This window comes from Fusarium solani, assembly GCF_023522795.1.
Source record: "Fusarium solani strain SB1 chromosome Unknown bctg00000001, whole genome shotgun sequence".
Taxonomy (NCBI): Eukaryota; Fungi; Ascomycota; class Sordariomycetes; order Hypocreales; family Nectriaceae; genus Fusarium; species Fusarium solani.
The window spans coordinates 2360114-2388063 of record NW_027072156.1 but is presented as its reverse complement, the minus strand read 5'-3'; the positions used below and the strand labels follow the sequence as shown (position 1 = coordinate 2388063).

General features: G+C 53.8%; 11 protein-coding genes across 11 annotated transcripts; 7 read left to right on the top strand and 4 right to left on the bottom strand.

Annotated features, from left to right (window-relative positions):
- Positions 1-1796: 1796 nt before the first annotated feature.
- MRS44_002860 (uncharacterized protein) lies at positions 1797-3346 on the top strand (the record flags this gene model as incomplete). Its single annotated transcript, XM_065622973.1, has 3 exons — positions 1797-2684; positions 2737-3090; positions 3326-3346. 3 exons carry the CDS (start codon positions 1797-1799, stop codon positions 3344-3346), a joined length of 1263 nt encoding a protein of 420 aa, XP_065479045.1.
- A 684-nt stretch (positions 3347-4030) lies between these two features.
- On the bottom strand, positions 4031-7725 carry MRS44_002859 (uncharacterized protein; the record flags this gene model as incomplete). Its single annotated transcript, XM_065622972.1, has 3 exons — positions 4031-4844; positions 4910-7468; positions 7616-7725. The coding sequence occupies 3 exons, from the start codon at positions 7723-7725 to the stop codon at positions 4031-4033; spliced, it is 3483 nt and encodes a 1160-aa protein (XP_065479044.1).
- A 4768-nt stretch (positions 7726-12493) lies between these two features.
- On the top strand, positions 12494-13045 carry MRS44_002858 (uncharacterized protein; the record flags this gene model as incomplete). The annotated part of the gene is made up of 2 exons (XM_046268224.2): positions 12494-12667; positions 12725-13045. 2 exons carry the CDS (start codon positions 12494-12496, stop codon positions 13043-13045), a joined length of 495 nt encoding a protein of 164 aa, XP_046136970.1.
- Positions 13046-13062: 17 nt separating this feature from the next.
- MRS44_002857 (uncharacterized protein) lies at positions 13063-13985 on the bottom strand (the record flags this gene model as incomplete). Its single annotated transcript, XM_065622971.1, has 3 exons — positions 13063-13183; positions 13246-13402; positions 13466-13985. 3 exons carry the CDS (start codon positions 13983-13985, stop codon positions 13063-13065), a joined length of 798 nt encoding a protein of 265 aa, XP_065479043.1.
- A 1533-nt stretch (positions 13986-15518) lies between these two features.
- MRS44_002856 (uncharacterized protein) lies at positions 15519-16791 on the top strand (the record flags this gene model as incomplete). The annotated part of the gene is made up of 2 exons (XM_046268223.2): positions 15519-15609; positions 15665-16791. 2 exons carry the CDS (start codon positions 15519-15521, stop codon positions 16789-16791), a joined length of 1218 nt encoding a protein of 405 aa, XP_046136968.1.
- A 176-nt stretch (positions 16792-16967) lies between these two features.
- MRS44_002855 (uncharacterized protein) lies at positions 16968-19279 on the top strand (the record flags this gene model as incomplete). Its single annotated transcript, XM_046268225.2, has 2 exons — positions 16968-17447; positions 18224-19279. 2 exons carry the CDS (start codon positions 16968-16970, stop codon positions 19277-19279), a joined length of 1536 nt encoding a protein of 511 aa, XP_046136967.2.
- Positions 19280-20206: 927 nt separating this feature from the next.
- MRS44_002854 (uncharacterized protein) lies at positions 20207-21456 on the top strand (the record flags this gene model as incomplete). Its single annotated transcript, XM_046275235.2, has 3 exons — positions 20207-20422; positions 20514-20730; positions 20786-21456. The coding sequence occupies 3 exons, from the start codon at positions 20207-20209 to the stop codon at positions 21454-21456; spliced, it is 1104 nt and encodes a 367-aa protein (XP_046136966.1).
- Positions 21457-21835: 379 nt separating this feature from the next.
- MRS44_002853 (uncharacterized protein) lies at positions 21836-22555 on the bottom strand (the record flags this gene model as incomplete). The annotated part of the gene is made up of 4 exons (XM_065622970.1): positions 21836-21953; positions 22004-22091; positions 22280-22463; positions 22544-22555. 4 exons carry the CDS (start codon positions 22553-22555, stop codon positions 21836-21838), a joined length of 402 nt encoding a protein of 133 aa, XP_065479042.1.
- A 753-nt stretch (positions 22556-23308) lies between these two features.
- On the top strand, positions 23309-23978 carry MRS44_002852 (uncharacterized protein; the record flags this gene model as incomplete). Its single annotated transcript, XM_046275233.2, has 3 exons — positions 23309-23340; positions 23409-23484; positions 23544-23978. The coding sequence occupies 3 exons, from the start codon at positions 23309-23311 to the stop codon at positions 23976-23978; spliced, it is 543 nt and encodes a 180-aa protein (XP_046136964.1).
- Positions 23979-24150: 172 nt separating this feature from the next.
- MRS44_002851 (uncharacterized protein) lies at positions 24151-24986 on the bottom strand (the record flags this gene model as incomplete). The annotated part of the gene is made up of 3 exons (XM_046278257.2): positions 24151-24578; positions 24626-24837; positions 24889-24986. The coding sequence occupies 3 exons, from the start codon at positions 24984-24986 to the stop codon at positions 24151-24153; spliced, it is 738 nt and encodes a 245-aa protein (XP_046136963.2).
- A 1051-nt stretch (positions 24987-26037) lies between these two features.
- Positions 26038-27741, top strand: MRS44_002850 (uncharacterized protein; the record flags this gene model as incomplete). The annotated part of the gene is made up of 1 exon (XM_046282949.2): positions 26038-27741. The coding sequence occupies one exon, from the start codon at positions 26038-26040 to the stop codon at positions 27739-27741; it is 1704 nt and encodes a 567-aa protein (XP_046136962.1).
- Positions 27742-27950: the final 209 nt, after the last annotated feature.

Sequence of the window (27950 nt, the reverse complement as noted above, 5' to 3'; positions counted from 1 at the left end):
ACGGGTTTGTGAGTGTTCCCCAGTCGTGACATGGCAATCGAAAAAGAACACCACGTATGCCGTCGGTCTAGCACGGGCCCCCGAATACGGTATTCGTCGGATGATGATTCAGACAGTGCGTAGAGGGAGAGCAATTGACTCGTACGCCCTGCTCTACTATGGGTGTGCGAGGTGTGTTCTCCGTGGACAGAGAGACACAAAGGCGGAATCTAGATTGTGTGGGTGTGAGAGAATGAGGGACCTTTTGGCGAGAGAAACCCAAGATTCCAGACCGAGAACGAGATGGATGATCGGGTGGAAAATTTAGAGACAGGGGATGGGATGAATGACAGGGCCAAGAAGGACAAGGGTTCTGCGGTGGCGACCGTTGACGGACAAAGAGACAAGAGGCAACAATAGATAGTCAGTATCTTCTTTGTCGGTTTCAACATGTGAAGGACCTTACCCTTTGGCACCATCATCAACACCATCACCTAGAATCATCGTCTTGTGTCAGGTGTAAAGAAAAAAGACTCACCCAGTGGCCAGCTCACAACTCATAGGGCCCTTATCTCTGCCGATTCACGCATTCGATTGCACGACCCAAGGTCAGAAACCGAAAGAGAGGCAGCCCATCAAACGGACGACGACGGCCTAAATAGCCTGCTTTCTCTTCTTCTTGCCCAGTCGGAGGGGTTATTTTTGGTGCTTTTCGAAACCAACGGGCCACCTCTAATAGAGGCCATCGCCAGGCCTCGATTGGGTTTCGCAGGGCTCTTGCTAAGCGCTGTACATACAAAAGTCGGGCGCTTCGGTTCATGCCTGAGAAGAGTAGCAAATGTAATAGGCTCTCGTTACAGGGCCTTTTAGAGGGCCTGACCTTTTTACTGGCCTTCAGGCGCTAAACCTCAGGGTTTGTTCCGCATGCTTGTGGAGCAGGACCCAATCAGCGGCCTTGTTGACGGCCGCGCGGCTATTTCCTGAGACGCAGCCAACCACAAGTCGGCCTTGGCCATCACCACTCGCCCTCATCCCACACTCGCGACTTGCAAACCACCCCACGGTCTCAACACCGAGAAGATCTGGACCCGGATGTTCTGGGCAGGAAACAGAATATCTGGCGCCCTGTCGAGTGACAGGGGCATACGACTCCAACCGACTGGCTCCCGCAGACCCTAGTCCCGATCCCAAACCTTGGGTTCCATGTATAGATCTGGGAACTGGGGGCATGACTCTTTTTCCGGCACCATTGGGCGGTAAAGTATGCGCCGCCAGCGACTGACAGATCGTTTGACGATGGAAGCCTGGGGGCCTGTTGTTTCCGTGGACCACGATGGGCTCGGTTTCCGTCTTTGTCGTATGTCTTTGGGTGTTCTTCCACCCGACATCTGTTCATCTCTCTCTCTTCTCTCCCCATTCTTCTCTGTCCAGCAATTCAACTTTCTTTCTTTCCGTATTCCCTTTCCTTATCTCTCTCTCTGTTCTGTTCTATTTCCTTACTTCCTTAACGACTACTACTTGTTCAGCCAAAAAAGACAAACAATCGGCTTGTTCTACTTGACTCATTTCTTTGGTCTCTTTGTCACTCACGCTGGTTGTGTCTGACTGGAACAAATTTCATCTCTATTCAGTTCCCTTTTTCAATGTCTCTCCCAGCTTGATACACCAAATTTCCAGTTTCAACCACACACGATCCAATAACCTATCGACAACGACCAACATCACGACTTGAATATCCACATTTACGACTTCAACCGACACTACGACTCTACCGAAACAACAACCAACAACCCATTGCTTCTTCACATCCCGTCAAGATGCCTTGGGCTCGACTCCCTACACCCCTCCGCCTCCTCCTCCTCACGGCGCTCTGCACATCTACAACATCCGCCCTCCCCGCCAGCCGCATCTTTGCCCGCGAGGACACATGCGGCGCCGACAGGGTCTCTTGCAACAGCGACCTGACCGACCTCTTCTGCTGCCCCAAGGACTACTCATGTATACTCCTCGCCGGTGACACCTCGGCAATGTGCTGCCCGGCGGGCAGGAACTGCGACGAGGTCCGGCCTATTACTTGTGATCTCCGCGGTCAGGATATCACAAAGTACCCCAAGGCTCCTGTCATGACCATCATCACCAACCTCGAGCTTGAAAAGTGTGGAAGCATGTGCTGTCCCTTTGGCTACTCATGCGAGGGCGACAGCAAGTGTGTTCTCGACAAGGACCAATCTAGTCCTCCAGAGGGCGCAGAGTACCCCAGCGGAAGCTCCTCAGGTGCTCCCAGCGCAACATCACCCACATCCAGCGAGACGGCCTCTGCTAGCGCCGAGCCCACCTCGACCTCTGAGCCCTCCAAGGCTAGCGACGAGAACCAGAAGGAGGACCCAGAAGAGGAGAAGAAGGATTCAGGTCCCGCCACGACATCCATCGTCGGCGGTGTTGTCGGTGGCTGCATCATCCTCCTCATCATCGCCGTCGTCATCTTCCTCTACTTCCGCCGGCAGAAGAAGCGCGAGGGTGGCCACGGCGAGAAGGGCGGCCACTTCTACGGTGGTGGTGGTAGCACCTCGAGCAGCGAGGCCTCGTTTGGCAACTTCATCTCGGAGCCCATCGTCCAGCCAAACTCGTACCGCGCCGACTTTATCCTCAAGACGCCCTCCCAGAACTCGCAGGTCTCCGGGCAGCTCCAGCGTCCCGCAGAGTCAGTTCTCAGGGGCCCAGAGCCAGTTCTCGGGTGCCAGCTCTAGCGTTCCTCAGAGGCAGTTCTCCTTTTCTCCCACGCCCACACGCGTGCCTCAAGGTCCTCCTCGCATCCGCATCTCCATCCCCAACCCCTTTGACTCCCCCAACCCTTCACCCAACCACAAGTCGGCCCAGATGAGCCCCATCGACGACACGCCCGTCCGCCACGGCACTGTCCGTCTACCGCCCATCCGCGCCATGAAGGCCTCGTCACAAGTCAGCCGCCGCCCTGACAGCCCAGACCTCCAGCGCGAGCCGAGCTGCGAGAGCATCAACGTCTTTGCCGACCCCAGCGACGTTGTCAAGCCCCGCCGGCTGACACACGCCACAACTTTCACAGACCTGATGGACGAGGCCGACCTCCGAGGTGTAGGCCGGGGAAGGCCTACGCGCCCGGGACGAAGCCTCACGTACCGGGGACAACACCAAGAATCTAGACTGTCTTTTCAAAGTGTTTTTTGTTGTAAACATGCTACAAGCCCCCTCACTTTAATCTGACCTCCCCCCAAATTCAACCCATCCTGCAGCGCACGATGGGATGCCCTCGTTATGTACATACATGATCAAAAACCTCTTTACCTTTTTACGCATCTCACCGCATTAGAAACCGGGTTCTCTAAAATAGGCCCTGGCGTTGCGGAAGCATGGGAGGGAGTCTGTCGTTTATACCCTGAAAGATTTTACCGGGACATTGTCTGCCATGTGTTTTAGCATCTGCTCCTGTTTTCTTTTTATTATGTACTCTTGTTTGTTGGAAAAGGGCTATAGACACGTTCTGAATGATAAGCAAACACAATTCTGTTACTTCGGACTTTTCATGTCAAGTGAATAAACTCATACATCTTTTCCGAAACTACAATTTCGAGATACTAGCATGACATTAGACACAAGAGGTATATGTTGCTCTAGATGGTGAAGAATCATCCATCTCCGAATATGTCCACCCCTTCAGACTCAAACATCAAGAAATCCATCTTCCTCACCATCCCCTTTTGGCCGTTGTATACTCCGACGCTCCCAAAAATCAGTCCCAAGTGACGCAAAGACAAGTCCATGCTATGCCGACCCTCCCATCCATACATGAAAACATACATATAACGAGTGATAAAACAACCAAGGCCAGCGGGGCCTTGCGTATAGACAGGAAAACAACTAACAGTACAAAAATGTAAATGTAGCGATTGGGGGTATGTAGTATGCGAGTGATCAGCTGTCCCAAAACGAAAAAGTCTTTCCTCATGATGCCATCACATGGCTATTACCTCCTCTCTTCTCCTCTTAGATGGTGTCAATCTTACTGTATGCGTTCTTACATGACGACGCATTTCTTGTCCTTCTCCTTGTCCTTGTCCACGGACCCGGTGGAGATGTCTGTCCATCCGGCGCTGCTGGCGGCGTCCGCGGCCTTCTTCTTCTTCTTTTTGCCCTTGCCAGTCCAGCCACGCTTCTTGGCATCCTTAATGTTCTTAGCGGCGCTGCGCTCAGCACGACTAGGTCGGCGGTTCACTGTTGGGGATGTTCTTGTGACAGGCACGGGGGGAGCATTCAGCCAAGCAGGTGCAGGCTGATGGGCAGGAAGTGCTGTGGGTACATAGTTGCCTCCCTGCGACGAGGCGATACTATATATCGTCTCTAGACGCTCCACCGTCGGCCGTTGACCAGACCCAGGAACGGGTCGAGGGTGACGAGGAACCGGCGCAAGCAAAGGGGTCTCGCTTCGGCGGCCAGAAGTCTGACGGGTTGGTGGGTCAAAGGCACCAGTCACACCTCTGGGGGTGCTGATAATGAGTGGTTGATCAAATTCAGGCTGTGTGAGGCTGGAAGGTCCTGTTGCTAGCGCACTAGGAAGCGAATGTGACAGGTAATCACCATCCAAGCTTCCCACAGGCCTCCGTGCCACATGGTAGCCTCCTGAAAGGCGTCTTGGGTTGCCTTGGCTGACTCTGTGGTTTAGGCTTGCAAGCTGGCTAGAGCTGGGCAGAGGTGGCAAGGCCGAAAGAGAGTCTTCCGTAGGCTGCGGTCTGGACCCTGGGAAAGGGAACCCATCAACTTGGTCAGCGGGTCGGCCGGCCTCGGGCCCGGGACCACCAGGCCAAGTTTGAGCGTTTGACAACCGCCTCACTCTAGACGCCGTACCCTGACCTGGCTGGGCCGTATGTTCGGTCGCCGGAGAAGCATCCACATTCACCCTTGGGACCGGAGCCTGAGGTTGGGAGGGGGTGGTAAGGCCACAGCAGGATCGGCGGGAACTGTCACGGCTCTGAAATCCAAGGACGGGGCAATCGAAGAAACGGAAGGAATTCGCGAGTCGGGCTCAGAGGTTGCCGTCTCTGGTTGGCGCGCAGGTTGTCGAGGCGAACCGGGTGGAGTAGCATCATAGAGATCGTCCTCCATCTCTTGCTGGGCCGAGGGGCTCGATCTTGGCCGATACGTAGAATCGACTCGTGGTCTACTCATAGTAGTCGAGTCACTCGCTGTTCTCTGAAATGGCGGTCGTTGAGGCGAAGCGGCCGGGTGTTGGTGCCCGTCCTTGGAATCAAGAGATCCCACACCTCCGTTGTTTTGTCCGAAAGGATGCATCCCAGCCGCATGCAAGTTTGGCATAGGGGGAATAGGAGGAATAGGGGCAGGCAGAGGAGCAACTGAGGGTCCACGCAGAAAGGCCGGCAAGTCTCCTGGGTCCTCCTTTTGGTATGGGGGAGGAGGAGGAACCCAATTGTCAGCATCACTCTCATGCGGGTGCTCTCGTCGACCATCTGCACGGCGATACTCGATGGGGCGACCGTCTGCAGTTCGAGGATGGAGAGTTCGATCCACAGCAGCAGCCGTCGCCGCACGACGCAGAGTGGTTTGAGAGCGAGGGCTTGCATGTGCATAAGGGGCGTCCAATGCCTCCATCTCATCGATTGATAGGCCATCTCCGTCATCGTCATCGTTGTCAGGCTCAGTCGTTCGAATAGTCGGATTGTGACTAGGATGTTGACCAATCCTCCGGGGAATCAAGGGATCGTCATCATCTTGATTGTCGCGACTGTTTGTGCGCTCAGGCCTTGGTAGAGGAGGAACTGCTTGAGTTCGTGCGGCAGATGTAGCAGCTCGAAGTAGATTAGAGCCTCCGCCACGACCTCCTCGTCTTTGAGCCACAGTTCTTCGTCGGACGATGGCCACCTCTGTTGCAAGGTCACGTTGCTCCTCCTCCAATACCTCGGGGTGGTCGGTGCCAACTTCGATGGTGATCTCGTTCTTGGTTCCGTCGCGGATGCCATAATCAAAGTCGATGAGTGTAACTCTGCCGCCGTCGACAAAGTCCATATCTTCCTCCTCGGTAACCAACCTCGGCGCGCCAACTCCTCGAGCTGTCACGACCAAGCGTTCGTGCGATGACGAGCTGCCAAAACCTGAAACCCATTTCACCATCTTCACTTCGGGCAACTCAGCTACCTTGGCGCCCGAAACGAATGTGTTTCTAAGCTTGTCGCAGAGGAGCTGCCACTGAGGTACTCTACCGCCCTCGGTTTCCTGTGCCCGCGTTGAAGGTCGTCGTGAGTTGCTGCTGTTTTGTCTGCCGAGGTTGGATGGAGATGATCCGTCGTTCGATGATGATGCGCTGTCTGGAACGGCATCCAAGTCTTCGGGGACACCATAGATCCATACGTCCTTCCCTTGAAATCCAGCCGACACCAGTTCGCCCCGATATGTCGCAGAAGGAAGGGTAGAAGGGAGGAGCTTAGCCTGTGACGATGTACTTGGTACTGGTCCCGTGAAGTAGGTTGTGCCGTTCCTCAGGTCATCGATTCGAACAGCCCGGAATGTCTCAAAACTTCGGTCGTACGTAAACGTCCAGCTTGCCTCTTCCTCGTTACCGTCCTGGAGCAGAACAGCATGGCTGCAGTCTCTGCTGGTGTTGGGAAACAAAATCGATGTAGTCCAGAGTGGGCTCAAGTTGTCTTCGGACATGTGAGGACCTGGGTCGTAATATGGCGCCGTGATAATGACGGTGCTTGGCGGAGAGGAATGAATAGTAGTTCCAAGGATTTGAGTGCCATCATAGGAGAATGTCAGAGCATCGACGGCGTCGCACTTAACAGCTCGTCGATCAGTTGCAAGAGCATCAGCCCGTAGAGAGGACACTTCAATCCCGCCTTCATAAGCTGCGGCGACGACAGATCCACAGGGTGAGAGAGCAATGGCTCGAGGAGTGTTGTCGAGGATCATAGACTGTGTTCGACGCGGTGGGGTCTTTTCCATGTCGTAGAGATCAACCTGCATCTCGGTGGATAGCACTGCGAGGAGGGTGCCTGCGTCGTTGATGCAGGCCGAGACAGGTCGGCGGAGAATCTTGAGTTCCCGCTTGATTTCAAGACTCGGGCCCCGTACATCCAACACATAAATCCTACCGGAGTTATACGCCAGAATGTGATGGCCCTTTGGGGAGGCACTATACTGCATACCCTCACCTCCAGGACATGACGAAGAGCTGATAGATGTTGAAATGAGCTTCACGGTGGTGATGTTTGGGCGCAGGAAAGCCTGGAAGAGATTCCGCTTGACTTCTTGGGCGAAGAGCCGGCGCAGTTGAGGGAGGTTGTCATCGTTCGAGGACGGGAGAGTTGAGTGGCTTGCGGAATACGAAGGACATCGTGACAGCTGCAAAAGATAGAGATGTGCTCGTTGGGAAACGGCTCTCCACTTGCGGTTAAGGAGAATCAGAGACGCGAAGCTGCTAGGGTCGGCGAGTCGTAGGATCCTGAGGGAGAGTTGAGCGTTAGCATTTGGCGATAGGAAATCTTGGGCCGCGATCTCTCGACTGTTGTTTGCCTTGTCATCACTCCCCAAGACCCGCGCGATGCAGTAGGCGCATCGACGCAGCTGGGCGACGAGGACTCGTTAGGACTCACTGTTCAATGATCTCATCCGGCAAGCTATCAAAAGGCGGAGGAGGGGGAGAGGCATCTTCTCGATGCTGGAGCGACGAACGTCAGCGTCGATGGTCGGCGCGTCCATGACGCTCTAGCGCTCTACGGCGGAAGGCCAGTGATCATAGCAAGGGCGAAGACGAGAGGGAAAACGAGTCGTCGTGGTCGCGGCCGAGGCTCTTGCTTTGTTGTCGTTGGTGCGTGCGTGAGTGTTGGTGAGGAATGGGTGAATAAATTGGATGGTGAGCGTTGGTTGGTTCCGTCGTGTCGAGCGGCAGTAGCAGTAGCTGAGGTGCGCTCGCCTGTGGCTGACGCTCTGTGAGGCGAGGCGTGACGACGGCGGGTCGTCCAGGTGGAAAAGGAAGGTACAGGTATGGACGGAAGCGGTCCGAGGGGAGGGGACTCGGCGGTCAAGGTGTAAGCACTACAGACAGGAACAGACCTGAAAGCGGCTGAGCAATTTCGAAGCTGTGAAGAAGAGAAAATAAATAAAAGGGGATGCGTGTGGTGTTGTTATTTTTGCAAGGCATGAATATCAAACGTGAAAGTGAACAGAACGAATGGCGGCTCGTTATCCGTCCGTCGTGATCGGCGACAAGCCCAAAACTCGACTAGCAGATGCGCCGGGTGTCCAATGGCCTCGGGCTCAGGCTCCCGCTCCAACAAGGAACTTGCAGATGCCGTCCGTCGCAATGATAATGCCAAATGCCGTCTCGCGCACGGAGCGTGCTGTAGACGGGCTACTAGGTTGTCTTGTCTTCCATGTCTTGCTGGGCAGACCACCTACGTATTTCCTCCGTCAAGCTTCTTTCGGCCCTGAATCAACCCCACGACCTTGCAGCCTTGATTGGATGCTGGTCAGTTCGGCGGGGACAAGTTCACGTTGCCCTCTCCACTTGGTGCTCGTGCCGCCAGGGGTTGACTCTTGTATTCCATGTGCTTGTGTGTTTCGACCAGTATTTCGAGAGGAGAGTAACGGTGCTATAATGGCGCCGTCGCAGAGATGTTTACGGCGTTTGCAGATGCACCAGTAGTAAGATGGATCCATTCCATCTTGCTGTAAGCCATCCGACAGAGGCGCAGTGTCAAAACTGCACATCCACATCCATCCACAATCATATGCAGCTGAACGGCTCAGCCAGGGGACTTCTGATGGCGCGAATAGTGAAACCCCAGTATGTCTCTACCGCCCAACGTGACGCACCAGACGATCCAAGAGATAGCCCGAGACAGGAGAGAAACAGCCCGTCCCCTAATTCACGGACAGGCAGAAGAAAGAATAGAAAAGACACAAAGTCCTTGCCGGAATGATGTAAGCGACAGGGGGTTGAGTGGGCTTTGTTGGGTTGGTGGAATTCTCCTTGGGTCGTTGACCTTCCCGTCGAGGTGCCATTCTGCGATGGCCGCATGTCTCGCCAAGACCCCAGAAGCCAAGCCACGGGGGAGGCGCCAGCCATTGAGCGATGCATTCACTCATGCTCTCATTCTCTCGAGTTCCCCTCCTCCCTGCATCGGACCCAACAAGCGAGGAGGGTTCAAGTGTTGACTTTTGTCTGGTGTCTCGTCTGAGATGGTGTCCTGCAGCGAGCCAAAAACAACAAACTACTTGTTCAGGCCGTTTTGCCGCTCGCTGGTCGGTGCAACCCTGGCTTGTCAAAGTTGGTTGCTTTGTTGGTTCATCTCGTTGTCTCTGTTGCTGCTCCCTAGACGAGATCTGCCTCCAGTCCCAATAAAAGCAATGGATCCTCTAGATCTATTCTTAGAAACCCGCTTACTCACAGTGGCACCCTGCAATCGTGTGCATCGTGTGTCATTCTGATAAGAGTGCATTCCGGTGCCAAGAATCACATTTCAGAGAATCACATCACAGAGTCGCTCTTGAGATCACAATCACTCACTCATCACACAAGGCTGAGGCACGTCACAAGAAGCATACCACAAAGAATGCGGCGTGCTCCCCCTGACTAGGGAAATGCTGCTCAACGTATGGTATGTGACAGGCGATAACCCCGCTCGACTAATAAGCGACCTAGACGAGGAAACCCGTGTACTGTCATGGTTGAAGAAAAGGGGAGCCGATGAAGAACATGACCACATTTGGCCTCGGCATCAAAAGATGCTATTTATTTTGTAGACTAGGTATATGGGATAAAAATACCTGAATTGCATAAGGTTCAAAGTTCTTTCATGTTTATTTTTAAGTACTTTTTATAGTTCTCAATGGTTATTCGTATCTCGTATTAATTAGATCACCATCAGCCTCCCAGTGTGGATGCAATTCTCGAACCACGTGGCATTGAACTTGATCTTGCGAAAGATAACGGTCAGGCAGCTGTAGTCATAATTATATGGCAACTTCTTCTGATCGTTTTATAAGTGGTAAAATACTCGTCGTGATCTAGATCTAAGCCCGGCCTGCGCGTGCGGCACAGCGCATAGAAGATTCCAAATGCTTAGACCATTTCATCCCTTTTCTAAGAAGCCCTTGACAGTATGAGCAAGCTGAACCAATTCCCTCATAGACACTAGCCAGAGAATGTGGGATATAGTACTCGGGAGGAACGAGGCAGGGCTTTCTTCTTGCCCTAGCCTCTCTTCGAATCCTTCATGGGGCGCAGTCCGAAGGTTGTTACTGAAGTCATACCGGCTGTGCATGTTCAGCAACTCAATGCTTGCCCCTCGAGGGCGCCATTATCCCAGCCATTCCCAGGTCTTCTAAACTTTTCTCCTCACTGCATATGGAAGGCCCGCGCTGCTTCAGGGAGACTCGTCGATGTGGCCGAGTGTAGTGAGCTGTCAGTGAAGCCCCAGAGGCGCCAGTTCATTGCAGGCATCACATCTAACATAGGCCACATTTGCGGTAGTTATATGTACCAGCTCATACACTACAGAAATCTGGGTAGTCAAAAGTGATCGAGTTTGTCTGGTTGCCAAGACATTTGCACGATCCACATTGGACAACACAGCTGCGCCAACCTCCGAGGAGACGCTTGGTTGACATTGGCAGATGACCTGTAGTATGCAGCGAGTATTGGTTTACTACATATTGTCATGCTCTGGGCCACCAAGGGCACAATACATGTTACTCATGATAACATCACGGAGCACTCCTCTACCCTCAGCCTCCAACTCGTGTCACTCACCCTACACTTGTATCCCGAGTAACTTGACTAAAGAGAGCCTGCATAAACCGTTACACCTCGTACGATGACTGCATGCTGAAAACGGTCTCGCACGAGAAGCTGGAGAGCCTGATCTAAACGATAGTGCCTCGAGGGGCTGATCGGGCAGCACAGCCCTTTCCTGTGGCACCTGAGAGATATTACATGTAGGGATAGTCTTTGAGCGTTGAACGTGGCTGGCTGAGCATTTGCCGAGACACTGTGGGACTCGAAATGACTCTGCTTTTTTTTTTTCTTTCTCCCCCATCGCAACAAGGCTCCCTGTATCGGTATAGTTGGTTGTAGATGGCTTCCTGCCCAGCCGGGCGTCCAATCCGATCCAGCTAAGATGATATCTATTGAAGATCGCTGAAGCCATGTGGGCCTGCGTCATGCACACTTCTCCTCGCGTTTCTCTGCCGAAGATGCAAGTAAGCAGAGATGGTGTGCCTTTTCTGTTGCTCGCAGTGCTTGCCCGTCTGGCTTGCTTCACCGACATCTTTTCGAGTGGGCACATGCGTCTATACCCAATCAACATGTTGACCAAAAAACTTCGATCTCACTAAACCCACGCCTTTTAAACAGGCTCGGCCCGCCAATTAACGTCTTGGTCGAGCTGTGGACCCGATGAGACAGGACCAGAGACATGCACTTCGTGGACCTTGGCGTGGGTATAAACGCAGGAGATATCTTGGCCATGATTCATGGGTCCATCTCTACCACCTGGATGATGTGGAACTGATTCACAACTTGGATTCGTCGGCTGGCAAGTGTAATGCCCGAATCGAGCCAAATTGCCTGATGACATTTCGAGGGAGCATGGTTGATCACAAGTCAACGCTACCCGAAACAACTGTCAGTTCGACATCTCCGGAGTTGACTGCCCACCAAGGGAATCATGAAGCACTCGATTGATCTTATAGGTCATAAGGGCAGAAACAAAGACCTTCAGCATGTAACCCAATGTCAAATTACTTCTAGACAAGTGACATTCTGAGTGTAGGATAGGGAGGTAGTTGACATTAAAGTTAGTCCACTGATAGTCATGACAAGGTCGATCTTCTCTTGTCGATCATGCCCGTTTGAGAGACACTTGTCTACATGGAGATTGAGAAGTCAGATATGGTTTCTTGCCAGCGGCATCTTTCCGCAATTGTATGTACATGGGCCGGAATCAGCCCTTTACCAAGAGTTGCAGGTGTAAAACGTGGCAACCCCAGGGTGGCTTGTGGAGTCTCGAGATACCACTCAAAGAATAAACCAACTCAACATTCTCAGTTTCAATGCCGTCTGTTCATGACTCGAGCAATTCAGCCAGCAGAGCTGATCTCTCAAGAACGTCAAGAGATGTCATCGACTAATGCCCCTAAAACCCTGCCAAGAAGAGTGTACACTCAAGCTAGTCTAGTATAACGGCCTGCAAGTTGTCTCTTCTCTCAGCAGTTTAGTTAAACCAGGATTTGCGATCGGATGGGATGCGCCAGCGATCAAATCAACCACGGCATTTCCCCGCGGATCCGCGGCACCATCTGCCGTGAAGCCTGAGGCATCCCTGCAAAATCGTCAGGTTTCAGTGCTAGACAATGTCCTTTGTTGGTTCTCCGTCCGCCTGGTGCGCCCAGAGGCTTCTCTCGTCTCCGTCCCCCTACTACTCTGACTCTGGGCGGCAGAGAAACGCAATGAGAGCCTGCAAGGATGACAACTCCCTCCTACAGGCTTCTGCCTCTACAACCTCACTTGCAAGCCCTGCAGCAGGATGCCACTACTGAAGTTCTCACTCTGTTCCCTGTGGAGAAGAGGAAGGGTCTCATGAGCTATGGCCTACCAGAGTCGTGTGGGAAATTGTGCGAGGCTCTGCTACAGAATGTGGTATATTTTTGTCCCCTCCTCTCAACCAATATGCCGAGCTCGCGTTAATCTTGGCAGGCTTCTGACCTCGAGTCCTGGGCCATGACCTTTGGCATGGCCGTCAAGGATCTTCGGAGGCCTGAAATCAGCCCCCAGGCCTTTCGCCTCGAAAAGGACAACACCTCTTCACTACTCAAGGGCTACACGGCGATAGTCGTGGCCCTCGGAAACACAAAGTACGACGTCGAGCTCATATCCGGCGACAAAAAGTCTTCGCAGAAGGAGACGTGGGACCCAGCCTTTGCCCTCCATGTCCACGAGACTGGCCTTAGAGCCATGGTAGGGAATCTTCGGTTCCTCTACATCCCCCTCCACCTGGAACCGATCTCGTGCCTGTGACAAGCCGGCGATCTTGTTCACTTCATGATGTGTATCATGTCATGGTCTGTATTCGTGTCCGACGCTGTACCGCTTCCGCTTCCGCCCGCGGTCGACCTCGAAGTGCCTGTGGTCAGACTTTTCTCAACCTGCTTACGGCTGCGTACCGCGTAAGCAACACGCCTGGAACCGAGGCGTTCATTCGCGAGGCTGGCACGTACCTGACTTTTCCATTGCAGAGGTCAAAGACGAGACTTGGGATTCGGAGCACCTCCGAGGGCAGTGGTGTGGATGGACGGTGGGCAACGGCAGACTCCTCGCGCAGGAGTGGAAAACACTCGCTGGTAAAGTGCTGGCCGAAAGTAAAGTACGAGTTGACTGGACGGCATGAGGATTTCGTAACGATGGATTAAAAACGGGCGAGTCTTGTAGATAGGGTACCTCTTAATGGAAGCTCGTAAGCTCGCACTCCGAGCACGCTGGCAAGCTCGTCCCCGATCAGTATGCACTTGGGCAGCGCGAATCGCTTCGACCTCAGCGTGTCACTGCCGCCGCTGATGCACTTGGCCATGGCCTGGAGCATGTCGTCCCTGGGCAGACCGTTATTGTACGCCACGTGACAGGCGGCAACCATGACCATGCTGTGAAGCTGAAGTTCTCGGCCCTCAAAATCTTTGGCGGCAGCTGCGTAGGTGTCGAGGAGAGTCGCCCAGTCCATCTCGTGGCGGGACTGGATGTGGGACAGTGTCAGGCGGTCACGCAGGCGCTGGATATCGTCTGGCGTCGACGGCGAGTTGTTGTCCCAGTCCTCGTCTCCCTGAGGCAGCCTCTTCATCCAGTTTTTGATCCATTTTCTCTGAGTCTCCAGTCCCCGCCTCCGGACGGGCCTCTGGGGGACGGGTCTGCCTGGGTCTTCAACAATAAACTCGGCGGCGAAACCTGGCGGCTGTGGGGGGTTCATCTTGAACGCCAGAGGTTTCTAGGTCTGGAAACCCGAACGGTGAGCAGTCCAATGTCATGAAGAACCGCGGTGTTGGAATCGTCAGCGTGTTGGTTATATGGGGGGGCTTTGGGTCGGCTGCCGATTGTGCCGCCAAATTTTGGACTCTGTGTGAATGATTGCACCCACCAGGGTCGGTACTTGAGCCACCCGCCCTGGTGGGAGCCGTCGGGCTGCTCGGCAGGCATCAGGAGCGCAGAGAGACTGGAGAAATCAGCTCTACTCCAGGGACCCCGAGCAGAGGATTGCAAGCCATTGTGTCATACCGGTGGGAAGTGACAGTGGCGTTCGGTCATAGGCCCATCGTCCCCAATGGTCCAATGCCACGTCCTGTTTCCTCAGCCTTGTGAGGGCATTTCAGCGAGAGCGTGCGTGGGACAAGGACAGCTTCGATCCCCCAGGTCAGGTGGGATCTGGGATGCATAAACGGCTCCGTACCAGCAGCTTCCTCTCGACGCCTGCCGCTTCCAAAGTAGGATCCATCTTGGCCATCTTGGCACAGTTTTCTCTCACCATTTCAGAACCATTTCAAGCAGTCCGTCCCCTACAAGAACAAGTCCATTAACGTAACGTAACAGCCAGACCAGGCAGGCGGCAAAGGGAGAAGGGACAACGTCTCTCTCTCCCGCTAACCTCGGCGGAGACCCGGTCTGCCGGGGCAAGGGGAGCTGCCTTTCCGCGACTCCTCACAGTTCCAAGAACCCGGGCTAGCGAATAGCATCGGCACGGATTTAACCCCTAGATCTGCGGTGAGGTGTACCTTGTGGCCGGACTAGGGTCTCTCGTTTCTGACCAAGTCGCCGCGCAGCGCTGTGGGCTGCTAGGGTCGAGAGAGATATGCAGGCTTGTTTCAACGGCGTGACGGCGTGACGAGAGGCGTGCGGCTGCAACTTGCAGATTAGCGCCGTAGATCAGCGTCCAGGTTTTAGACCGGACGAGTGAGTCTGCAGACGGGCTCTGTGAAGCCGGGCAACTCGACTTCGAGCCTAATCGAGACCATCCCCACCTGGAGGTACTGTTTCGTTCCGTGCGTGTTGTTCGCTTCACCCTGGCCGCCATGATCGCCAGGAAGGGGCAAAGCTAAAGCAACGTGGGCATGGGTGGAGCTTGTCGCTTGTTAGTGAGCGTGGGGTTGTGGCGCACCGTGTAGGTGTGGCTGTGGTGGGCTGACAGAGGGACAGAGTGTGGCTAAGATGAGCCAGCGAGCACATGCTAAGTGGAAGGGAAGGTGCTGACGTCGTTGCTGCCGCGTAAAGTGGCAGCTTCATGCCTGCCTCCGTCCACGGTCCATACCCCTGAAAAAAAAACCCGAGGACCCGCCCTTGCAATCTCACCTTGAGGACAGGTTGGATTGTCGCAATCGCAATCGACCTCATGAACTTTGTTGCTGCTCAGTCACTCCTTTAAATTTCCCTTTGCAGGCGCTTCGTCGAGTGCTCCGTGCTCGTACTCCTTCTCTGTCGTGTATCCTTTGCCCGATGGCGGTTCGCTTCAATGGATGGCGATCCCGCTGTTGATCCGGAGCTTGACTCCTTCAGCTTGGCTTTCCCTCTGCCATACCGTGTCGGCTTCATCGCAACTTTGGGTAAGTATCGCTGTGGATCTTGTTGACGATAGGGACTGACTCTGACTTCTCGCAGCTGTCTGGGGATGGGGCTTGAACCTCCACTGCCTCTATCTCTTCAATGTCGACGTTCCGCATCTTATTCGATATCCCGGCCGATCATCGCCGCAACACATTCCGCATCATGGCTCGACCTATCGCCTCGCCATAGCTCTGTCCGCATTGTTCAGCCTGTCGATAACTCTGTTCTGGCTTTGTACATGGGGCATTCCGGAGCGCGTCATCGCTTATGGCTGGATGCCGCTGTCCTACCTTTTTGCACTGGTTGTGCTGTTCGTTGTTCCGCTCAGGAACCTCCCTAGCGGCGGTAGAAGGAGGTTCTTGGCTACCCTGCGGCGCGTTAGCATTGGTGGGCTAGCCGAAGCCCAAGACGGCAAGTTCGGGGACATCTTGCTCGCCGATGTTTTGACATCGTACGCCAAGGTCTTTGGGGACCTGTTCGTTACGTTGTGCATGTTCTTCTCAGCACAGGGTTCGTCGACTAAGAGACCCGATCGCAACTGCGGAGGAACAGTGATTGTGCCGCTCATCATGGGGTTGCCGAGTTTGATTCGATTCCGACAGTGCTTGATTGAGTACTATCGTGTCCGAAGGGCACCATACAAGGAGTCGACGGGTTGGGGCGGTCAGCACCTGGCCAACGCCCTCAAGTACTCGTCGGCATTTCCTGTGTTGATAACCAGCGCCTGGCAGAGGTCCGTGGATGATCCAGAGTCCAAGGCCGTCCTCCACAAGGCCTGGATTGTTGCTGTGTTGATCAACTCACTCTACTCGTTCTACTGGGACGTGACCAAGGATTGGGACATGACCCTCTTCGCGTCAAAGCGGGACCGCGAATCACCACATCACCCGTTTGGGCTGCGAGACAGGTTGGTCTTCAGGGTGCCCAACCTCTACTACTTTGTGATCGGCATGGATTTGATGCTGCGGTGTACATGGTCGATAAAACTCAATAGCCGCCTGGACAAGTTCAGCGACCTGGAGGGAGGGATATTCCTCATCGAGTTTCTCGAGGTGTTCCGACGATGGGTGTGGATCTTTTTCCGCGTCGAGACGGAGTGGATCAGGAATTCCTCCACCGGCCTCGGGATCGACGACATTCTTCTTGGGGACTATCAGGGCAAGGACGACGAGGAGGATTAATGGCGTCATTATCAGGCACGGTCAAGGGACTACAAGGGACTACGGCAACTAAACGGCGGTCTAGGTATCCGGGCGTCCGGTGCAAATACGTGTGTGTGTGGAATAGATTGGGATATCTAATGAGACTGATCTTGGGCCAAGGTTTGGCCGAAGTCGAACAAATCTTCTTTTTACCCATGTTGCTCCCCACGTCGAGACGCGCATTCCTGATGCGGCCCCGCGATGGTCAGGGCCAGGGCCAGAGAGGGCCAGGGCTCACGGCTCAGGGCGGCAAGGGCTTGAGTTGCCACGAGGGCATTCCGGGTCTCTGGGAAGGTTTCTGGTGCAAATGTCGCCCTGGTCTCGAGATGGCCATGTCGCTTGTCGGATGGGTCGTCCCGCGTCTCTGGGCAGCCTTGCCTTTCCCGGAACAAAATGTCGGTCAACCACAGAGTCAAGGCATGTCAACTGAGTCGGGCGAACCGGAACTCTACGAGACGAGTCGATGCTTTGGGAAGACTCGTACAATTGCGGTAGCCACTAGAAGCACTAGAGCCCAGGAGGCACGACATGGCGTGGTTGGGGCTCTCGGCAGCCAATGCTCGCCCGTGGACAGCTTGCCGTCAGTGGCCGTAGGGTTTCCCAACGACGATGGCTTCATGTTTGTTTGTCTGTCAGTGAGAGGGCACAGACGTGTCACGGCTGTCAGATGTCTGCGCACGTCTCTGCGAGGGGAAATATCGCCGTCTCGAGCCAGACTGACCCTGGGACTCGACAACAATTCAATCTATTCCTGTCATTCTCTGCGGGGTGCCGCTCGCGCAGCCCTCCCACCCAGGCGCGGTGGACTGGAATGCTGTCCATTGTCTTGGAGGATGTGTCGCTCGTCTCGCCGAGCCTAGACTCAAGCCTCCCGCCACAACCCGCTTGGTCCCAGGTGACTCCGGGGGAGATGAACGAATATCCAGGTTCCGTGGGCTTGGTAGCCACCGACGGACTATGACGGCTCAAACTCACAATGCTTGGGCAAACTCTTAAAGACCGAGTTCGTGACTCAAGGGCATTCGCTGCGAGGTTTTCGCCCTCTATCGCTCTCACAACCTTTGACTCACGGTTTCAGTACGACAAGACCAATATCCATCCATCCACAACAAGGTCCAACAATACCGACAAGATCGATCCTGGAAGCCGGTCAATGAAAGCATAGTTTCTTTGTGGCGGAGTTGAACTCGAAATTTACTTGGCCACGGGGGAACAAAGGAGATCGCGCCCTTGCGTGGGCTTGAATCAACAGCCCAGCTATTGTGCTCTGCGGTGGCGCATATTGAGGGCTGCAAGCAAGCCGAATATATCCTTTATGCGAGGCCCCAGCGCTCCGATCTTGCGATTTAGACGACGAAAGACACCATTCCAGCGACAAGAAACATCGCACACTCCGCTTTACCATGCAAAGCTACCCACGCTCTATCAGCAGCATAGAACTGACGCTGCCCCCGAAAATGCCTACCTCTACATGACAAGGCCGCTACCGCCGCCGCCGATTCCATCGAGGAGCTCATCGCGAGCCAAACCTGTGCAGGCTCGGAGATTCAGCGCCTTTCCTAAGACGACAGGACCTGGAAACAATCCCAAAGAGCTACCTCAACACCCTCCTGTCTTGGTTCCCCTCGCTCTATCACGACGACGAGCCTCACGTATGAGTATTTCAGGCGCCAGCACTCTACGTGAACGCCGGTCTTCTCAAAAGATTCAACAATTGACTGGCCATGACGTTGGAGGAGGTATCGACTGGACATCGCCTCCCTTACGACCCAGCTTCTCTCCCGCTATTTCACCAAAGTCGATCCCAGACGATTCATCCAGTGGCTACAGCCTGTCATTAGACGAACCCATATTCGACGTGGAGCCTGCAGAACACGAAAACTATCAGCCAAGATCCTCCGATAGCAGCATGCCCCCATTGGAACCGGACTGCGATAGCATGATGAGCGTACAAAGTTTTACAGCCCCGGCATCACCCAAGACATTACATCGCTCTGCCTCATTACATCTTCCCAAGACGAGACGATTCAGCACTGCAACGACGCCATTGGAGACTGTCCCCGACCTCGACGACCATGCCGGCCATGATGTTCACGATGTTCACGATGTCCATGAGCAAGAGCATGACGAACATGTCCACGACGACCCTAACGACCCCTTCGACGAAGACGTGGCTTGGCAAGCAAGCCAATCTTACAACTACTTTAGTGATGCTGAGACTGCGGACGAGTATCATCGAATCGCTACCAGGCTGGCCAACAACGACAAGCGACAGTCCATCTACGGAGGTGCTTCCATGATGTCGCAGTCTCAATCATCGCTTAGCAGACGCCTCAGCGTTTCTGCCAAGTCGCTATTCACCCGCAAGAAGGACTCGCCTCTATCCGTCAGCTCCAGCAGGACATCTCTGACTGCCATCAACTACCCCACAAAGGGGCCATACTCTCCTCGATCCCTCCGTCGTTAGATACCGCGAGCATCATCTCACCGCCTCGAAGTATTTTCGAAACTGACGATGAGGAGGACATTGATGGGGACGACGGCAGTGTCAGGGAGGTCATCAAGGACTTTTTTGCTCGCAGAAGCGAGGAGCGTACCTCGACAGAGATGGTGATACCTCGCTCCCTCCCACGACAGCTCGAGCGTCCAGAGCAAAGCGGGCTCTTTGTGAAGACGGGATCGCAGGTCAGGGATCTATTTGCGAGCGCGCGGGACGGGGCCAAGATGATTCAAGCGGTACGGGGTGAGAGGAGGAGGACTCAACTGAGGAGTCAGATCAGGATGATCCCGGAGGAGGAGATCGGACGGTGAGTGATGAACGGTTGGAGGGTAACTTCAAAGGATATGGTTGCATTTCAGCGCGGCGCGAGTGTCACTTTGAGAGAGATTCCCCCTAAAATTTTGTCATGTTATTCCAGGTAGCACACGTACCTCTATACAATGCACACGAGTATCTATTCACATATAGGGATTGGTTCCATGTAATGAGATGTGTTGGCGGTGATTCAGAGCTAGATGTGTTTGCTGGCAGGAGATTAATCGATCAACAGACGGTGACATTACAGTTTCTACCATCTACAGTACGTACTTGAGGACTTTGTAGTACTGTACCTCACTCATCTCAACTCGAATGTCTCACTCAAATCTCGGTATAAATCAAATCGCCGATTCGGTCCCAGCCGGCTGCCTGGTTCCCTTACCTACCGAGAGCCCCGCCCCCGCAGATCTGTCACAAGCCGGAGCCGGAGCCGTTCCCCGATCGAGACCGCGGCTTCCTACATCCATCCCTCCATCCTGCATCTACAGAGAGTGAAGCGCCGCCGGGGAGAGAGTGAGAAAGGTATAGAGATAGACACTCGGGGCTATAGAAGGAAACGGCCACGCCCAAGACATCATGATCCACGACGCTGCCGCTGCCGCCGCCATCGACCAGATCCCGGAATCAACAAACGCTACCGCTGACAGCCACTGCGTCACCGACGCTGACGTCGTTGAGGCGCTACAGGAGGGTATTCGTGAGGCTGCGAGGGAGGAGGTGCTGATCAACCACGGAGAGGCGTCGCTGTACTATGATGCTCTAACCATGTCGCCTCTGAACGCAATGTCTACGGTGAGTTTTACTCCATCCCTCGACTTTGTACTCATCTTGTTCCCATACGTGTATCAACATTCGTGTTACAATGCTAACTTGCTACTTCAAGGCGGCACTCGCTCGTTTCCGCGCATACAAGCCCCCGGCGTTTCCTCTATGGGATCGTCTCCCCGCCCGCAGGCGTGCGGCTGTCCTAATTCTTCTCTACGCTGACCGCCGGGGCGACCTCCGTGTCGTAATTACCATGCGTGCAGCCAGTCTGAGGAGCTTCTCGGGCCATGCTGCGTTCCCCGGCGGCAAGGCGGATGACACTGAGGAGACCCCATGTAAGATGCTTCTGGATATGAACTGTTGAACTCTACTGACATAACAACCTCGTAGTTCAGATCGCGCGAAGGGAGGCGTGGGAAGAAATTGGGCTCCCCATGGATGATAACAAACTCCCCAAACCGTTCCGCATCGAACATCTGTGCTGTCTTCCTCCCTCTCTCGCTAGGACTCACCTTGTCGTGCGGCCATGCGTCGCATTCCTGCACGCAGACCAACGCACACCCGATGAGCCCGCGCCTACAGTGGACGAGATCATGATCCCCAGACTGGACGCCCGTGAAGTCGCTGCAGTCTTTAGCGCACCCTTCTACAACTTTCTCAAGCAGCGCGATTTACCTCCTGCGCCGGGTGAGACGCTCCCCGAGGGACATTGGTACGACGGCTTTTGGCACTCATGGAAGGATTATCCCTGGCGGGTACACAACTTTTACGTGCCCGTCAACAACCAGACAGTATCAAAGCCACGACGGAGCAGCACTCAGGAAAACCTAGCTGAGAAGCTAGAAGAGGAAGAAGAGGCCGAGGGCAGGTTCAAGGTCTGGGGGATGACGGCGCGGATGCTCGTGGACGCGGCGAGGATCGCATACGCCGAGGAGCCCGAGATGGAGCACAATGATAATTACGGTGACGAGGCCATCATTGCGCATGCTGATGAGCTTGGTGATTTGAGTGAGAAGAAGGAGGAAAAGAAGGAGGAGAATGGGGAGGCGGCCAAGATGTAGACCAGACGAGTGCAAGGCAACAAAGAGACTTGGGCTCAGCGATGGCACAGGAGCCCATATGAGTAGATTCTCTAGACCATGTTCAAAGCCCATGTTTCTGTATTGGAAAGTCGATTTTGTTTTTTGGGGGTCTATCGTGGCCCAAGAATAGGTACCCTGGCAATTGGAACAAGGCTTGGCAAGTCGCAAGGCACTGCTTAAGCTTCATATCAATGTTAAGAAGAGAATATTCATAAATTCGATGGGATTTCTCAGTGTATCATAAATGCTTTCAGTATCCAGTTCTTAGTCTAAGTTCAAGTTACCCTGGCCACAAGCACAGTATCTCAGCTTTGACAGTTCGCCATTAAAACGCCATTGTAGCAGCCATTGCCACTCTTTAGTGGCACGCATTGTCCTTTGTAGCCGAAGTTCTATGTCCAAAGAAGACATATCCAATAAAGGCGCCAAGAGAAACGGAAATCATGACCCAGCCGTTGTAAGTCATAAAGACAAGCCTATCGACAATTAAGTGGCTGTCCGCCAGAGATTCGTCACAATAACTTACATGAGCATAAATGCGTAAAAGTTCTGCAGGGCATACAAGACGGCCTTGATGAGATGGGCGCGCTGGTCGGCCTGCTCCTGGTTTTGCCCTGAAAGGATGGGAGTCGACTCAGTAATAGGTTCATCACCTCACGGGAAGACTTAGCATTGGCACTTTTACCCAAGAAGTATCCATCACAAAGGAGATTATTTCATATCTTGGGCTCCCCAGCCCACTCACAGGAAAGGGGAGAATGTGTGTTATGCAGTCTATGGGAAGGGAGGGGTGGAGGCTCACTGGGTGTGGCGCGGACGCGCTTATCGAGGGCTTCTTCGTAGCGACGCGAGAGGGAGCGGAGAGCTTCGTAGCCTACGGCGAGGAGGATTACAGCGACGAGGGAGAAGACGAGGGAGGAGGTCGAGCGGATGTGCCATTGTCGGAAGACGATGCAGAGGTTCTTGGTGTCCCAGGTGAAGAGCATCTAGAGACGACGTCGTCAGCGAGTGGATGGGTAGGGGATAAGATGGGAACTTGCGTTCATGCTGCACATGTCCTTCATACCTCCATCGCCATGGTCCATACCGCCGTGATCCATTCCCTTGTGGTCCATTCCGCTGTGATCCATGTGTGCGTGGTCCATTGTATCTGCTGTCGTGGGGAGGGTATTCGCTATCGTAAGGTCGTCGTGGTCTTGGAACGGAATCGAAGGCGTCGTCGCAACAAGGACAAATGCAAGTAGAGGGGACGTCTGATGATTAAATATCCAACCAGCCTGACGCTTGAAACGAGCTCAAACGTGCGCAAGCTTGAGATGGTGTAGAGGTTCACGACAGGGAGAGCTCGTCTCCTCGCGGCCGAGCTGTGGATGCACGGGATCTGCCGGACTTGGATGGTGCGATAGCGGTACTTGAGACACCACCCATTCCACACCAAAGTTCAAGTACCCGTTCTAGAGCGGCCTGAACATGACCCCTGTAGGAAGCGATTATCGCTGAAGCGCCCACTGTGACTGCGGGGGAGAGCAAATGGAACCCAAGGCCCGTGACCAGGTTGATCAAGATGGGGGAGGGATGGGTCCCTGTGAAAGTGGAAATCGAACTCGGAGTCATGGAGATAGGACGGGAGACATGAGCAGTGAGTGGTAAGTTTTGGAGGCTGAACTGAGGTATTATTAAGGCATCATGATTTGTTAGCTACCTACTTCTAAGCAGCCAATTTGGATCTCCGTAACATCCGCAACTTGAACTTGCACATTAACAAGTTGACAACTCAAGCAACCCACATTGGTCGACTTTTGATATTGTATCCGTGATACTATAGTGAGAGATGCTTTCGGCGCCTATCAACTTGCCCAAGTGGTGAGTAAACTCGAATCAACTCATCCACCAACAGACACTTTACTCACCAACTCGATTCAAATTACAAGGCTTGAGGAAAACTCTCATCTTCTCCAGCCGCCCATCAACAACTACTGCGTCTACAATGAAGACTTTAGCGTCATGGTAAATACAAACTGACCACCCCGAAAAAGGACTCACTGACTCAAACTCAACCACCAAAGATCGTCGGTGGCCCCAACGCCAGGACCGACTACCACATCAACCAGACGCCCGAGTGGTTCTACCAGTACAAGGGCGCCATGATGCTCAAGGTCGTCGACGAGGGCAAGTTCCGCGACATCATCATCCGCGAGGGCGACATGTTCCTCCTCCCCGGCAACACACCCCACAACCCCGTCCGCTTCGCCAACACGGTCGGCGTCGTGCTCGAGCAGCGCCGGCCCAAGGACTCGCTCGACCGCATGCGCTGGTACTGCGCCTCGTGCGGCGAGGTCGTGCATGAGGCTGCGTTTCACTGCACTGACCTGGGCACCCAGATCAAGGCTGCTGTTCAGGACTTTAAGGGTGACAACGACAAGAGGACCTGTGGCAAGTGTGGTACTTTGGCGGACTGGGCCCCCAAGCCGGGGAGCATCAAGGACCCCAATCTGGAGTAAATTGAAGGTGTTTAAGAGCGATGATGTCAAGAGCGAATTAAAAGGTGTACGGGTATGGCGGGCGTTGATGTCGTGGTAGTAGTAGTTGCAGAGAGAATGTCTGCCTCATTATATTCTACATTTTGGTGTCATATTTTCTCATACATCTCATCAACCAGTCCTCCATGTTCCTCTAAGTCTCGGCAAAGGAGTAAGAGCTGGGCGACTGCTCCACAGGAATCTCAATGTTGCCCTCCTCCAGCTCCTTACCATCAACCCTCAGACCAGCACGGATGACGTCTCCCGGCACAGCAGGGCCAACACCGGCAGGAGTTCCAGTGAGAACAATATCACCGGGCTGCAGGGTCATGACCTTGGAGATGTCGCTCAGGATGCGGGGGATCTGGTAGATCATCAGGTTGGTCGAGCCCTGCTGCTTGACCTCGCCGTTGACCTTGAGGAAGAGCTCGACGTCCTGGGGGTTCTTGATGGAAGCCTTGGGGATGATGTTGCTCATGGGCAGGAACGTGTCGAAGCCCTTGGCAATGTCCCAGGGGAGACCCTTCTTCTTGGCCTCGTTCTGGGCGTTGCGGGCCGTCATGTCGATGGCCACGGCGTAGGCTGCGTTGTGTCAGCCATTGTTTCTCACTCAGTTGGAAAACACGTACCTTTGATGGCATCCAAAGCACCCTGTGTGTCTGAGGCCTGGAGATCCCGAACCACCTTGCCAATGATGAGAGCCAGCTCAACCTCATAGTGCATGTCAATGCCATTCGGCCGCAGGACCGAACCCTCACCAGGGAGGACAATGGAGGAAGAGGGCTTGAGGAAGAAGAAGGGCTGCTTGGGCTTGGTGTTGTTGAGCTCAGTAATGTGCTCCCTGAATATCCATGGTCAGCGCAAGTCTTGAGGAGGCCAAGGTCAAACATACGCAAAGTTGCGGCCAATGCACACCACCTTGCCGGCCTGCTTCAGGCTCGACGATGCCTGAGGTGCCAAACTGGCCATTGTGCGTCTGAGGGCGAACATCTTGAATGAAATTGAACGGGGGTATCTCCTGTAGAAATCCTCACAGCTCTTAACTTTAGTGATGAGGTTTGGCGGGTGAAATATCCCGACGAGAATAACAGCGCGCGGCTTCGGAAGTAACAGCCGATGGTTCCGCCTCGGAGGTCGGCGCCGTGTCTCGAGTCGCCGGTTGGTAATTTAGAGGCAGATTTGAAGATTTGCGATGGGGCGATGAGGTCTGGGAGAGATATTACCGAGGCATTTCCCCGCCGACTTCGCAATTGAGAATATGGGGATTTGTCGACTGTGACATTTCACGCTGTCGAGGTAATCGCTCGTCATGGCCTCTCGGTCGGCACTCCTCCGAGGCCATCACAGAAATTCCGCTTTCGGCATAGTGTTATTCAGTTCAACGTCCTCTGCTTCCTCTTTATCCCGACATCTACAAAGGAGCTTTATGAATTTGACCCCATCAATCAATATTGTGTCCGGGCTCTTGGTTACCTATGGCTCATTGATCAAGTGTCTAAGTCATCACAACCAATAAGAGCCACTTCCCAAGTCGTCAAAGCAACTGCACACAGAAGGTTGAGCTCCAACTACTAAAGGGTACCCCTTCATACCCGTCTTGGGCTCTTTCAATATTTGATTCTTTGTTGAGATTGGTTCTCGGCTTTTACATCAGGAAAGAGAGCTGCGGAGTAGTAGTCTCGGCTTTCATATTCGTGTTGTTGCATTGTTCAACCCAACTCCTTTGGCATCCTCCACCATGTCCGTGTTCCCATCCAAGAGGACTGCTATTTTAAACCTACAAAGAACTAGGCCATTGTATCAATTAATTCCACAAAGTCTTTCTTTCCAACAATGGCTCGCTTTCATGGCCGATCAAGTCAGCTACATCGGGTGAAGTGGACTTGTTCTTGGCCATCAACGAGTATATATAAAGTCGACATAGAGAATATTCCTGTTCACTAACAACAGCCGGCAAAGCAACAATTCAGTCATTCATTCCGTCTACTCAACTACCTATCGATTATCAAAGCCAAGGCTTCTTTCGTCAGCCTCACAAATCATGTGTATCAAAGTTGATCGCTGGTTCTACTGCCCGGTGCAGGGACAAGGTCCTCCAGTCCCTCCAGAACGGGAACATACCAATACCCACGACAATTTCTGGACGTATTGGGATCATGGGGAGACGGCGGGCCTTGACGAGCAACGCGAAATAAACCTACCTACCTTTCCAGGCTACCACTACGTGCACCACAACGACAAGCGCTGGATCCGATGCGCCATGACCCATTCTAGAGTCTGTCAAGAGTATCCTCTGGAGATTCGTACCGAACTGTACGATATCCCATGCCCAGACTGCTCCCAAGACGATCCTTGCGTCTTGTCTGCTCAACCCATTCGCACTTACAAGAACCCAAGTCCCAACATGACGCCAGACGCCTTCGCCCACATTGCTGATGCATACGCGTACGAGATCATTACCCTAATTACTTCCTTCCTCCGGATACAGATCAACGACCTGGGGCTCGAGGAGGCGGACTGGAATGTGTACCAGCGCGGTCTTTACTGCACGCAGGAAAGGAATCACATTATAGCAGACCGTGCCCAGAATCCCGACGGCCCACTGAGACACATTTGTGCTCTGGACTGTGCCTGTACAGTTCGTCCTTGGGCGCACAACGCCTCCCGCGCAGCCCGCAACCAGGATGCCACCAATGTGAGAATCAGGGCCGCCCAAGAATGGTTCTACTATGCCTACACCGACGAGGAACCTTCTTGGTGGACCGACACTTACTTCGGCCACATGCCAAATCAGCTCTGGTTGAACATGCACGAGGAAGGCCTCCAGAGATACACAGATCAAATCTCCCAGATCACGAAAGCCGTGTACGACCTCAATCGACTTGGCCCAACCATCCAGGCCGCAAGCGAGAACAGGAGCAGATTCGTACATTCAAATTATCAAAGGTATATCCGGTTGGGGCAGTCTACAGCTGCCCAACTCATCACCTTGCCCTGTCTCGACCCTGGCATCACCACCGAGTTCCTCGACCTGCTCATGCGGGATCACTTCCTCACGGCGCTGTGCCCTCATATCGATCCTACGAATGACCAGATATACACTCTCGACTGCCAGAAAACACCCACGGAAGCAATGAAAATGCTTCTATTCTATAGTCGTCGTGTGTTTGGGGACGACGACACGCGGCGTGAGGCCTTCCGTCGTGGCGTACGACAATCTGCACTTGTAAACGCCCTCGGACGCAACCGGGCTATTTGCCATCACAATGCCCTCGTCAAGAAGCAAGTCGCCGAAGGTTTTGCTCTCACTCGTGTGGCCAACTCCCGGTACGCTGCGGCCAGGACCCAGACCTGCCCTATCTGCGCCGATGACTTTGACAACTCCAGCGCCGTGCTCCAGACCCCCACGCACCTTCGGGCTGTAGAGATGCCCTGCTGTCACCAGTTCATGCACGTCCACTGCCTCAAGGGCAGTGCTCTACACTGGGAGAAATGCCCCCTGTGCAACAGGAACCTCAAGGATGTCGGCCTTTCTATAGAAAGGTTTGCTCCAGACCAGTACATCCAGCAGGAGGTCCGTCGAGAAGACCTGCCCGAGGGCATGATGAGGCGTCCAAACGCGTCTGAGAGGGAACTCGTCGAGGTCAATCGTCACCTCATCATTGACTATGTTCGAAATCGCATAGCAGAAGAAGAGGCGGCGGCACTGCCTGCTTTCATCCCTGTACAGACTGAATGGATATAAAGAATGTATCATGTATAGACTTTCAAGTCTCGAGAAGCGCCAAGTGGCGGCCTCATGAACGGTTGACGAGTGTCTACCGGATCAACTCAGAGTTTGTGTGAAAGATCAGGAAAACTATGATGGATCGACGTGTGTTTTTGGACAATCGGCGTTGGCGTTGGACAAACTAAGGCATATAAAAACAACAGGAAAATATTGGATATAGATAG